The sequence below is a fragment of the Leucoraja erinacea genome, chromosome 22, assembly GCF_028641065.1.
Source record: "Leucoraja erinacea ecotype New England chromosome 22, Leri_hhj_1, whole genome shotgun sequence".
NCBI lineage: Eukaryota > Metazoa > Chordata > Chondrichthyes > Rajiformes > Rajidae > Leucoraja > Leucoraja erinaceus.
The window spans coordinates 11,951,761-11,965,866 of NC_073398.1; the positions used below are offsets into that span (position 1 = coordinate 11,951,761).

Below are 14,106 nucleotides of genomic sequence, written 5' to 3' on the forward strand. Positions count from 1 at the left end.
CCCCCCCCCCCCCCCTCCCCCCCCTCCCCCCCCCCTCTCTCTCCCCTCCCCTCTCCCCCTCCCCCCCCCCACCTCCCCCCCCACCTCTCCCCCCCTCTCCCTCCCCCCCCCACCCCTCCCCCTCTCCCCATCTCCTCCCCCCCCCTCCATCCCCCTCCCTCCTCCTTCTCCTCCTCCCTCCTTCCTCCCCCCCCCCTCATTCTCCCCCTCCCCTCTCCCCTCCCCCCCCCCTCCCCCTCCCCCCCCTCCTCCTCCCCCCCACTGCCCCCCTCCCCACCCCCCCCCCCTCTCCCCCCCCCTCCCCCTCCCCCTCCCCCCCCCCCCCCCTTCCCCTCCCCCCTCCCCTCCCCCTCTCTCCCCCCTCTCCCCCCACCCACCCCCCCTCCCCCCCCTCTCCCCCCTCTCCTCCCCCCTCACCCCTCTCTCCCTCCCTCCCCCCTCCCCCCCCCCCCTCTCTCCCCACCTCTCTCTCTCTCTCCCCTCCCACCCTCTCCCCCCTCACCTCTTCTCCCTCTCTGCCTCTGTCTCTCCCTACCTCTTCTCTCTTCCCCCCCACCCCCCCCCCTCCTCCCCCCTCCTCTCTCTCCCTCCCCCCTCTCTTTCTCCCCCCCCCCCCCCGCCCCTCTCTCCCCTCCCCTCTCCCCCCCCCTCTCTCTCATCCCCCCCTCCCCCACTTCCCTCTCCCCTTTCCCTCCCCTCCCCCCTCCTCCCCTCCCCCTCCCTCTCCCCTCTCTCCCCCCCTCCCTCTCTCTCCACCTCCCTCCCCATTCTTCCACTTATCTCCCTTACAATACTGCAGTTCATTCAACCTATTATTTCATCAGTAGCTTCTTACAATTCCAACGGTCTCAAGGAGATTTATTTGATTTCTGAACATTTTAGTCAGAATGAATAGTCATCTATAATAAACCATGTGTTTGTAATTGTATTGTGTGAAACTTAAAAGTTAGATTATTCTGCTTCCTGGGGAATATTCATAATTTTACACTGCAGTTCATGAGTCCAATGTTAATCAGAAAAAGTTAAAGGTATTAATCCCAGTGATTTTTTTGTAGTGGTAGTATTTACTGTTGGTTCTGAACCATTAGTTCCACTCCATAAAAACATTCCTGGGTTTGCTGAATGATTAAAACTATGTGTTTATTCATGTCCCTGAAAAATCTATAATTAAACTTGCTACCTAAATACTGAGCTTGAAATTAGTGGTTGCCCGGGTGCCAATAGCAACCTACAGTCCCGCCGGGCTTCCTAAAAGCCATGCCATTTTGCCCGGCTTGGCAAGCGCCCGGGACACCTATCGTTTAATTCTGAGCGGGCCCCCTCATTATCTCTCTCTCTGTCACTCTCCGTCCAAGCCCGCCATCGGTGTCCGGGTTCCAGATCCCGGGTTTCGGGTCTCGGGTCGCCGCTCTACGCTCGCTCCTCATCCGCCGGCACGGTTGGCTGACTTATACATGCCACATCCTGCACATCCTCCCCCTCTACATGTGCACAACCATCCCAACACATCATCGGCCGTGGTTGTGCGCATGTGCCGCCCTGCACATGCACAATGCCACGGCAACTGGTCGGCATCAGCCACTTTCTCCCTCCCTTTGCATTGTGGGAGATCTGGCCACCATTGCTGTCCAGTCGCCGCCTCACCACGACCGCTGAAAACTAACGCAGAATCACTCCCTGGAGCTGGAGTAACTCCCTGGAGTAACTCTTGTTTCTTGGTTTCCTGGTCCTCCAAAAATATTAAAAATGGAATTTAAATGGGAGTGGACCCACCACCACCAAACTCCAAACTCTGAAAAATAACAGCCTATTGCATTTTATCTGTTTATTTATTGTGTATATAATTGGTCTATGGTATATAGACACCCTGAACATTTATCTCCTGTTCTGTATTATGTTTACATATTCTGTTGTGCTGCAGCAAGCAAGCATTGTCCTATCTGGGACACATGACAATAAAACTCTCTTGACTCTTGACTTGGACTTAAGCAAAAAAGGGTATTGGGAAAAAAGAGCGAGTTGCATCTGGTTGGGTACCTGTGGTAGTGTGAAGATGCTTTAATTGTGCAGGGGAACTCCATGGAGCAGCCAGCATATCTGGATAGAAGAAATTGGGTGACATTATCGGGTAGAGACCCTTCTTTAGATTTCCTCTGGTTTTGGTGTTTTTAGTTTAATTTAAAGATTCAGCGTGGAAACAGGCCCTTCAGCCCACTGAGTCCACGCCGATCACAGATCACCCGTACACTAGTTCTATCCCACACATTAGCGATGCAAGTCAAGAGTCAGAGAGTCAAGTCAACTATTCTCTGTAAAACTGCCCCTAATGTGTAGGGAGTGGGTGAGGAAAGTTGGATAACAGAACTTGTGTGAATGGGTAGACAAAAATGATAGAGAAACTCAGCGGGTGAGGCAGCATCTATGGAGCGAAGGAAATAGGTGTTGTTTCGGGTCGAGACCCTTCTTCAGATTGGTGTGAGGGTGCGGGGTGGGGGGGGGGGGGGGGGGGCGGGAAGAAGAAAGGAAGAGACAGAGACAGTGGGCTGAGGGAGAGCTGGGAAGTGGAGGAGAAAGCAAGGACTACCTGAAATTGGAGGTCAATGTTTATACTGCTGGGGTGTAAACTGCCCAAGCGAAATATGAGGTGCTGCTCCTCCAATTTGTGGTGGGCCTCACTCTGGCCATGGAGGAGGCCCAGGACAGAAAGGTCAGATTCGGAATGGGAGGGGGAGTTGCAGTGCTGAGCCACCGGGAGATCAGGTTAGTTATTGCGAACTGAGTGGAGGTGTTGTGCGAAGCCATCGCCAAGCCTATGCTTGGTCTCACCGAGGTTGATCATATACTGAATAATCCAACCAGATTTTTGTTTGGAAGTGGAAAGAGATAATAGAAATTGCATTCATTTCAACGTGTAAAAAGTGATGTGATACTGTATTGTAATTTTGCTGCATGTCATTGTGGTATATATTATGTCTTGATTGGTGAATATGTTTAGTTTGTGACTTTATTTGACGCAGAAATAATATGTGAATGCATCATTGATCATAATTCCGACTGGTAACTACGCACTTCGTCCGAGCACATTATCTCACGCGTCATGCAAGCTGTCTTAAATGACCACCTAAACTGTCATTTGCCAACCTAAAAAGCTGCCGAGGTTGCCCGGCTGGCAGCAGGGAAAAAAAGTTAAGTTAGAGCCCTGAAACATGTGTATGCACTTTGTCCGTCAATCACGCTTATGCTGCTCAAATAATCATAACCAAGAAAATTAAAAATGCCTTATATTTTGTTATGTACATTAAAAACTTTAAAGTTTTCGTTAAAAAAATTAAGTGGAAAATGCTTTCTCTGCGATAAAATCAAATGTACAAACGTGAATGGGCCAGATAGTTCTTGATCTAGGCCCAGCTTCGTGTCAACGATAACCTCTGCAAATTTTACGTCATTTTGTAATTCTGGAATGTCCATGCCGCGATTCCTGACAGCTTTAGTCATACCACACAACAGAACATAAATATATTTCAAAGCTTAAACTACTGCAAACTACTTAAACCCTCGTGTACTTGCAGTGCTCTCCATAATGTAATTATTTTTCTTCCTCCAACTATAGATGCTGCTGTTTTTTTTTCGTAGGTCCTATTTCAGGCGACAAGGTGGTGCAACTGGTAGAGCTGCTGCCTCACAATAGCCGTGTTCGCACATTCTCCAAGAGATTGCGCGGGTTTCATTTGGGTTTCGTTCGGGTTTCGGCTTCTTCCCACATCCAAAAGACGTGCGTGTTTTGTAAGAAGGGCCTGTCCCACTTGGGCGTCATTTGTGCGTCATTTACGTGACATCATTTACCCGTCACGATGCACGTGATGCGCGCATGGTGCGCATTATGCGCGCATGATGCCTGGTGACGTAGGCACGTGACGCGCGGTCGCGCACGGCGCCCCAGGATTTTGGTATGTACGAAATCTTCGCACGTCATCTGCGTGACGCCCAAGAGGCCCTTTATTTAGACGCTGTAAATCGCCCCTGATATCTTGGGCATGGATGTGAAAGTGGGATAACATCGAAGTATTGCGAATGGTGAACAAGGTGGGCTAAGGGCCTGTTTCCGTGCTGCATCTTCAAAACAATTTTAAAAATCCAGCATTGTTTTTGGTTCAACTGAAGATCAACGACCTCAAACAAATGAATAGGTCAGCACCATATCTGTCTCTTCGGCATTAAGACTTCTTTACAGGATAACATGCTGGATCCAATGGTTGAGTAAATCAGATCTGCGGAACTTGGCCCGAAACTCTTCTCAGACTAATGCAGAAACAGATACAGTTGTCAGAGGAGCTCACAACGAAATCACCAGCCCAGGACGGTATATTCAGGCCCAATACCAGTCAGCAATACATTCACTTGTTCATTTCCGATGACCAAAGACAAGGTGGTAAATTTTCCAATGCAATGCAGGATTCATCACAAAATAATGCCGAGATCAGCAAGTTTAGAGGATGGGATTTAATTTTTTAACACGTTTGAATGGATGGTGTTGCTTGAAAAATAGCCTGTGAATTGTGAAACGTGAGAAGATGCTGAACAAATGGGAGCCGGGGTCTCAGATTGACTGGCGCATGCACTCACCCCTCACACCGTTGGTGTACACTTTAAATCGGGCTCTCGCGCCTCGCCGCCCAGCGCGAGACCCGCCCGTGTCGTGTTGGTGGAGTCTCGAGCAAAGATACTCGAGGAGCTCCTCTAGTTTCGTTGGTCTCGAGCGCCGAGGCGGGCGGCTGGAGGTGACGGGCGCCATGAATTGGGTTGGAGGCGTCCGGTGAGTAGTGGAGAGCCGCCGCTCACTGCACAGATTAGCGGCCGTGATGAATGAGGGGTGCAGCTGCGGTATGGAATGGGATAGGGTAAGGTAGGTGGGATGGGTGGGGGGGGAGGAGGAGATAATGTGATGGCATGGGGGGGGGGGGGGGGTGAGAGAGAGGGTGGATAGTGAAATAGGATGGGGAGGGATAGGATGAGATGAGGAGGGGGAAGGATGAGATGAGGATTGGGGGGGATGAGATAGGATGGGGTGGGGGGGAGGATGAGATAGGATGGGGTGGGGAGGAGGATGGGATAGGATTGGGGATGGGATAGGATTGGGGATGGGGAGGAGGAGGATGAGATAGGATTCATATTTGGGTGGGAGGATGGGATGTGGATTGGAGGGGATGGGATGTGGATTTGGAGGTAGACAAAAATGCTGGAGAAACTCAGCGGGTGAGGCAGCATCTATGGAACGAAGGAATAGGTAACTTTTTGGGTTGAGACCCTTCTTCAGACTGATGTGGGCGGGAAGAAGAAAGGAAGAGGCGGAGACAGTGGGCTGTGGGAGAGCTGGGAAGGGGAGGGGAAGGAGGGAGAAAGCAAGGACAACCTGAAATTGGGGAAGTCAATGTTAATACTGCTGGGGTGTAAACTACCCAAGCGAAACATGAGGTGCTGCTCCTCCAATTTGGATGAATTGGTTTTGGATTTGGAGCAGGAAGTTCCACCATATTCAAGCATTCTTGAAATGGAAGTGTAATTTCCCTGTACCTATTGAAGGATCACATTTCCTGGCCCACCCTAATTAATACCTCTTGAATTGGGACATGATTAACGACAATGACAAAGACATCCAGAAGCTGAATAACCTCAAAAACAAATGGTGCTTGTTTCGTACCTCCAACCCTCCACAAACAAAATGTCCTATAGGTACTTAGTGCATAGTCGGAGTGCTGGGAGTACAGGGAGTCACTGATTTTTACATGGCATGGATGCTTTGGCACTGTCAAGGCTATCACTGCTGAACACCTAAGACCCCATCCCAATGAAACAGACAACTTATTAAGAATAGAAAGTCAATAAACGGCATTTGGAATGAACTCTTGAGACCTCCTCAACTGTGACTATGCTCTTGACATGATGATCTTGACTATTCCATAACTAATTCCAGTCTTGTATGCAAGAAGGTGAAAAGCCCAAATGCCAACTATAAAAACAACCTTAAGACTCTACAACCATAGGGCTTTGGTTAGGCCGCATTTGGATCATTGTGTGCATTCTGGTCACCTCATTACAGGAAAGATGTGGAGGCTTTGGAGAGGGTACAGAAGTTTTATCGGATTGCTGTCTGGATTAGTGGGTTTCAGCTACTGGGAGAGGTTGGATTGTTTTCTCTCGAATGCATAGGTTAAGGGGAGACTTAATCGGAAAATATAAAATTGTGAGAAGCATAGATAGGGTAGACCATCAGAACCATTTTTTCCAGGGTGGAAATGTCCAACATTTGAGAGTGTACCTATAAGGTGAGAGGGGGAAAGTTTAATGATATGCGGGCCATGTTTTTTTACATAGAGAGCAGTGGGGGCTTGGAACGCATTGCCAGGGGTGGTGGTGGAGACAGATTTGATAGTTTAAGAGGCTTTTAGATAGGCGCATGGAAGTGCAGATGAGTTCAATTTAACTTTGCAGCATGTTCGGCTCAAACATTGTGGGCAAAGGGCCCGTTCCTGGGCTGTACTGTTTTGTGTATGTTTAACAAGGCCTCAGGAGCAAATGGAAATCTCTGCTTAAGCTCTAAAACCTGTTGGACCATTAATCAGAAATATACAACCTGACTCACCCCCTATAATTACTTGGTTTCTGCTGCTGCCCTACTTGAATAAAAGTACCACATTTCCTATCCTGTAATTATTTGGCCCATTTTCTGTGGCCAAGGAAAGTTGCTGTCCAAACCCTGGTCATCTCTACCCTAACCCCCTGTACTTGTGGATCCTGCAAATATATCTAATTCCTCTCTTCTTGTGTGATGGTAATTTGTTGTAGAATTCCACCACTCTGCTCCCTGAATTGTTCAGCAGCAACCATCTCCACATTGAATAAAGATGAGAATTATCCATATGAGACATCACCCACCTCATCTCGTTCCATGTACATTTTACCAACTTGGCCCTTAATAGATCTTGTGGTTTCCCTGGTTGTCCTCTTGCCTATGAGATACTCCAAAAATGTTTTAGGATATTCCTTAATTTTCCCTCAAGAGAGCAACTTTGTGCCACTATTTTGCCTTCCTAATTATTTTCTGTGCACTGCTATACATACTTTATTCCTGAAGACCTTTGCCGATTTTCACCTACCTTTTTCCACACCTAAAATTCAGTGTCCTTCGCATCCAGGATTCCTTAAGTTTGGTGATCATATTATGTTCAAATTTTTACTATTCATTTATAAATGACTTGTACTGTTCATGTGTAAACTTACTGACAAGTATAAGGTCCTGCGTTAGCATCTTGAAATCAGCTTATTTCCCATCTCTCTTTTTCTTTTGTCACATCAACATCAGGAGTAATGGTCACTATTCTTGAAATTACTCGCCCTCCACTTGACCTACTAACATTAGTTTTTGGTTGTTAGTTCTAGAATAGTCCCCAACTCGCCTTTACAGAGGCAAAAACTGACAATTGTGAAGAATTGTTGAATTTTATTGACAAGATTCAACATAGAGAAGGAACACTGAAAACAAACTGGTTGAGCAATTTTGCCTGTAATTGTGCTTATGCTCCACATAGAATTACTTCATCAGTCTGCATCATCTCAGTTTTCCAGAATAATTTTATATTTTGCACTTGTATTTGTTTTGAAAGCATATATTTGTTTCATCAACCACCTCTGGTAATGAGTTCCAAATGGATTTTTTTAGAACAGTTTTAGAACATAGAACATGGAACATAGAACAGTACAGCACAAGAACCGGCCATTTGGCCCACAATGTCTGTGCCGAACATGATGCCAAGACCAATTCTTATCTGTTTGCATAAAACGGATACAAGTGAAAAATACGTGAATGATGCAGTCTGGTGAAATAATTCCATGTGGAGAATAAGCACAATTACAGGCAAAATTGCCCAACCAGTTTGCTTTCAGTGTTCATTCTCTATTGCAAATCTTGCTAACACTCCAATACTCCAAAAACAGCCTAACCAAAGTCCTATAAAGCTGCATCATGGCTTCAAATGTATTTGTCGTATTTGTAATCCCTAATTCTCAAATCTTTCACCACATTCTCTCCACACCTACTTTATCTTACTATTTATAATTTTAAAGACTTCTCGTGGCATCTAAGTTTGTTTGAAATTGGTATGTCCGAAGCTCTTACTTCTTTCCCGTTAGATGCAATTGCTTACAGTAGTTCCAGTATCATCAATGTAAATAATTTTTATAGTTGGCCGAGAAGTGCACAAAATGTAAATATGGCCTGATCCAATTTAAGATAGCTTCACATTTGAATTCTTAATCTCAAGAAACACATATCGTGTTTTCTTTAAATGGAATAGTAGGACCAAATAGTAGGACTAATGGCACATAAGTAATCTACAGTCATAAAAATTATCAAATGGCATCTACCAAGTAGGCTTGTAAACTCCATGGTTATAAATGGTGGACATTTTGAGCCTTTAGCCATACATGCCTATTTTCTCTATGCTTTAAGATCATTCCTGTGCAGTCAACAATATTAACCATTACTGACTGGGTGTATAGATACTGGAGAATTATATAGTGATGTCAAAATGTCAGAGAGATACTGCCACCGTGTGTCCACTCAGTGATTTAGCTTGGGGCTTGCCAACAGAAACATGGAAAACATAACGTAATTTTCTATTGAAAATGTCCATAATAGTGTAATGCTTGAATATGTCAGCATGCAGAAAAGAAGTGTATACACCCTATTTGACACTATTCTGCTGATCTGTTATTGTATATTTGACACAGGGGAAAATATTTTTCATAAAAAATACTAGAAAGCATAAAGACAATATAAATTACCAGCTTGTCAAATGTATCCAGACAGCTTGCCTAAAGTAGACGCATTATTAAGTAAGTAAGTAAATAAGTAAGTTAGTTTATTGGCCAAGTATTCACATACAATGAATTTGCCTTGGTGCTCCGCCCACAAGTAACAACATGACATACAGTGACAGTTACGAATGACTCGGAAAACACTAAACATTAATAATAATAAAACATTTATGATAAAACACCATTGATCAAGCATGCGAACCAACAAAATACCAAATCAAAGGGAGGCTACAGATTTTGGCTGTGAGTAGAGCAACTACTCGTGGATAAAAACTGTTTTTATGTCTGGCTGTGGCAGCTTTGACAGTCCGGGCTCGCCTTCCAGAGGGAAGTGATTCAACGAGTTTGTGGCCAGGGTCAGAGGGGTCAGAGATGATCTTGCCCGCTCACTTCCTGGCCCTTGCAGTGTACAGTTCCTCAATGGAGGGAAGGTTGCGGCCAATAACCTTCTCTGCTGATCGGATGATTCGCTGCAGTCTCCAGGTGTCGTGTTTGTGGCTGAGCCAAATCAGACCATGATGGAGAAGGTGAGGACAGACTCTACGATGGCCGTGCATAATTGGACCAGCATTACCTGTGGCAGATTGTGCTTCCTCAGCTGCCACAGGAAGTACATCCTCTGTTGTGCCTTTTTGACAGTGGAGTCGATGGTAGCCCCCCACTTAAGGTCCTTGGAGATGATGGTTCCCAGGAACTGAAAAGATTCCACAGATGTAACTGTGGTGTTGTTAATGGTGAGTGGGGTGAGGGGAGGGGGAGCTCTCCTAAAGTCTACAATCAATTCCACTGTCTTAAGAGCATTGAGCTCCAGGTTGTTGCGATGGCACAGAGTACACAGTCTTGCGGTGCTCCTATGTTGAGCGTTTGCGGGCCAAGATGTGCTTTCCCAGCCTCACATGTTGCTTCCTGTCTGTCAGGAAGCTGGTGATCCACCGACAGAGGGGTTCAGGCACAGTCAACTCGGAAAGTTTGGAGTGTAGTAGCTCTGGCACAATGGTGTTGAATGCAGAGCTAAAATCAACAAACAGGATCCTCTCATAGGTCCCCTGGCGGTCTAGGTGCTGTAGGATGAAGTGCAGGCCCAGGTTGACTGCGTCATCCACAGATCTATTGGTCCGATATGCAAACTGCAGAGGGTCCAGCAGAGGGTTTGTGATATTTTTCAGCTTGGCCAACACAAGCCTTTCAAGTGTCTTCATGACTACAGAGATCAGTGTGATAGGCCTGTAGTCATTAAAACAAGTAATCCTTGCCTTTTTGGGTACATGTTTGTTTAGGCAATGTGAGTGCACTCTCATTTGGATTCAGCCAATGAGAATATATTATGAAATAACCATGTCCTAGAACCGATCAATTTTGCTCATTATCCCAGGATCGCATGCTGAATGTTAAATGAGATACCAACACTTACTAGACCTAAAGGTGGGAGAAGTCTATTTCATTCCCTATAGCCTCTGAATATCTATTTAAGAGAGGATAGCTTCCGGACGATATTCCTGCTGTGAAAATTTGTTTCTGCCTGCTGACTGCTGTTAAATACTGAAGAAGAAAATAGGATTGTGATGGTTTGATTTTGAAAATTGTTAGTTACTTCCTTTTGTATAGCCAGTTTGTAAATATTTCAATGTAAAATATGTGCAATGTATCTACATTTTGTCATGAACTCCCTATCCGGGAAAATCATGATGGTTATAAATGAAACAGTAATCCCATCTGAAATAATTTGCAATGCTGACATACGAATTTTCATGGAGATTTTTGACATAGTCCAGAGGATGCCAGAAAACAGTGAGGTAGGGAATAGACTTTTTTTGCTAAATCATACAAATGTTCCTTTATTGCTGAATGAAAAAGGCAGCTCTTTTAATTCATTTGTGGCCATTGCCATCATTTTCAGTAATCATTGACTGTCCTTCATGAATGGTTCAATGGTTTTTTATAGTCATGTAAGCACGGCGCAGTGAAATTCCTTAGCACCACCTGCAAATGCACAGTCGCCATATTTTGGTGCCGCTTACAAAGAAAAATAAAATGTCCAGATACCAGTCCACATGTTGGAAGTACTGGAGGGCCACATCCAGGTAAGCCCCCTAACCCTAACCTGACGTGCCTCTCAACCAGGTTTCTGGGCAAAATAATTCTGGAGAAATTCTCAGCGGGTGCAGCAGCATCTATGGAGAGTGAAGGAAATAGGCAAATTGGAGGGGCCGAAACCCTTCTTCAGACTGACTCGGGGGCGGGGGCATGGGTGGGGACAAGAAAAGGAAAAGGAGGAGGAGCCCGAAGGCTGGGGGATGGGAGGAGACAGCAGGGGGGCTGAGGAAGGGGAGGAGACAGCAAGGACTAACAAAATTGGGAGAATTCGATGTTCATGCCCCCGGGGTGCAGACTCCCCAAACGGAATATGAGGTGCTGTTCCTCCAATTTCCGGTGCTGCTCGCTGTGGCCATGGAGGAGACCCAGGACAGAGAGGTCGGAGACGGAGTGGGAGGGGGAGTTGAAGTGCTGAGCCACCGGGAGGTCAGCTTGGTTATTGCGGACCGAGCGGAGGTGTTCGGCGAAACGATCGCCCAACCTCCGCTTGGTCTCACCGATATAGATCTGCTGACATCTAGAGCAGCGGACGCAATAGATGAGGTTGGAAGAGATGCAGGTAAACCTCTGTCGCACCTGGAACGATTGCTTGGGTCCTTGAACGGAGTCGAGGGGGGAGGTAAAGGGACAAGTGTTGCATCTCTTGCGGTGCCTCTCAACCATCCTGATCTCCCGGTTTCTGGGCACCATAATTCTCCTTCCTATTCCTGCAAATGCCTTTCTGTTCTCGGTCTCCTCCATTGTCAGAGTGAGGCTAAATGCAAATTGGAGGAACAGCATCTCATATTTTGCTTGGTTTATCTCACTTCAGGTAGCCCCGGCATTCCCTCTCTCTCTCTCCCTTCCCCACCCAAGTCACACTAGCTCCTCATTTTCACCCTACAAACAGCTTACGATGGCCTGTTTCATTTATCATCGTTACCTTTTTGCATATCTTTCATTCATTGTTCTTTATCGCTCCACATCACCATCTATATCTCTCGTTTGTCTTATCCCTAACCAGCCTGTGAAGGGTCTCGATCCAAAACATTACCCATTCCTTCTCTCCAGAGATGCTGCCTGTCTTGCTGAGTTACTCCAGCTTTTTGTTTCCCTCTGAATATACAGTTGTGCTATGTTCTTAAACTAATACAGCCATTTTAATGTAAGTGTTTTCATGGTTAGATAGGAGGGTTCAAATAAGTAACAGTAAAAGGATATTAATGTTTCCAAGTCAGACTTTGATATTCCTGTGTCTGTTTTCCTTGTCTTTGTGTTGTGAGTTTCAGAGGTACTGTGTGTGTATGTGAGGTGAATAACTGCAACACATTTTGTAGAGGTTACATGCTGCAGCTATGGTGTACTGGTGTCACTATATTTTTCTAACATAGGAATCGAATTAAACTGAAGCAACAGAAGAGGCAGCAAAAGGTAAGAATCAATAACATTTTATGTGGAGTTTCTTGTCAGAACTTAATGATTTTCAGATAATATTAATTACTCATTAAAGACAAGAGATTCCGTGTTTCCTAATTTGTTTTTTTCTTGTCCAATTGCCTTTCCTCCAAATTGGAGATCTTTTGTTTTGATATCTGCATTTTGACACTACAGTCCCTTTATATAGATGCTGCAGGAACAGTTCAGAAAATTTTGCTCCTGCCTTAGTATTGCACAAGCACCAGATTTTATGTTAGATTGGTATTTGTATTCTTAGAGATGGACTTTGAGAATCTGATATTTTTGTGGACATGTCCTGTAACCCTTGGAAATAGTTAGGTTAGTTATTATTATGGTCACATGTGCCAAAGTACGGTGAAAGGAGTTTGTTGTGTACTATCCATTAAACACAAAGACTACACATGATTACAATCAGATTCAGATTCATACTTTATTGTCATGGTGCAGTGTACAAGTACAGAGACAATGAAATGCAGTTAGCATCTCACCCAGAAGTACAAACACAGAATAATGGAACAGGAAAATATATATATGTATATACAGTAGCAGTAGTGCAATTTTCGGGGGGGGTTAAACAGTCTGTGGTTGGGGTGATGAGAGCAGTCCTTGACGATGCTACGCGTCCTTCGCAGACATCGCTTGCTCTGGACAGACTCAATGGAGGGGAGTGAGGAACCGGTGATGCGCATGGCAGTTTTCACCACCCTCTGCAGTGCTTTCCTTTGAGAGAGACAGAGCAGTTGCCATACCATACTGTGATACAGTTAGTAAGGATGCTCTCGATGGCTCAGCGGTAGAAGTTCACCAGAATCTGAGGAGACAGATGGACCTTCTTTAGTCCTCAGGAAGAAAAGACGCTGGTGAGCCCTCTTGATCAGTGTTGTGGTATTGTGGGTCCAAGAGAGGTCATCAGAGATGTTGACCCCCTGAAACCTGAAGCTGGAAACACGCTCCACCTCCGTTCCATTAATATAGATGGGGGTGTGCGTGCCAACCCTAGACCTTCTGTAGTCCACAATGAGCTCCTTGGTCTTCTTGGTATTAAGGGCCAGGTTGTTGTCAGCGCACCATGCTGCTAGGAGCTGGACCTCCTCCCTATAGGCCGTCTCATTGTAGTCGCTGATGAGGCCAATCACCGTTGTATCGTCTGCATACTTGATAATGGTGTTCGTACCATGTACAGGTGTGCAGTCGTAGGTGAAGAGGGAGTAGAGGATAGGGCTCAGCACACAGCCCTGTGGAACGCCGGTGTTCAGGGTGAGGGTTGAAGAGGTGTAGTTCTCTAATCTAACAGACTGGGGTCTGTTGGTTGGAAAGTCCAGTATCCAGTTGCAGAGGGAGGGGTCGATGCCCAAGTCGATGAGTTTGGTGATCAGTTTGGAGGGGATAATGGTGTTAAATGCTGAGCTAAAGTCGATGAACAGCATTCTCATGTAGGTGTCTCTGTTGTCAAGGTGGGAGAGGGCGGAGTGAAGTACCATGGAGATGGCATCCTCCGTACTCCTGTTCTTGCGGTAGGCGAACTGATGGGGGTCCAGTGTGGAAGGTAGGCAGCCTTTGAGGTGTGCCAGGACCAGCCTCTCGAAGCACTTAGTGATGATGGGAGTGAGTGCAATTGGGCAGAAGTCGTGGAGGCTCGCCGCAGTGGAGTGTTTTGGCACCGGCACGATGGAGGTAGTTTTAAGGCACGTGGGGACAGGT

At 46.0% G+C, this 14,106-nt stretch overlaps 1 protein-coding gene across 2 annotated transcripts in view; it reads left to right on the plus strand.

Annotated features, from left to right (window-relative positions):
* Positions 1–3,623: 3,623 nt before the first annotated feature.
* Positions 3,624–14,106, plus strand: part of LOC129708001 (uncharacterized protein C12orf40-like) — a 43,689-nt gene continuing 33,206 nt past the window's right edge. Inside the window, exons 1-2 of one of the 2 annotated variants that reach the window (XM_055653558.1) lie at positions 3,624–4,813; positions 12,339–12,378. In XM_055653558.1, coding sequence (XP_055509533.1) covers positions 4,572–4,813; positions 12,339–12,378 — 282 coding nt within the window. In that variant the 5' untranslated portion in view covers positions 3,624–4,571. The remainder of the gene's footprint in view (positions 4,814–12,338; positions 12,379–14,106) is intronic. The other variant, XM_055653557.1, reaches the window with a different exon arrangement.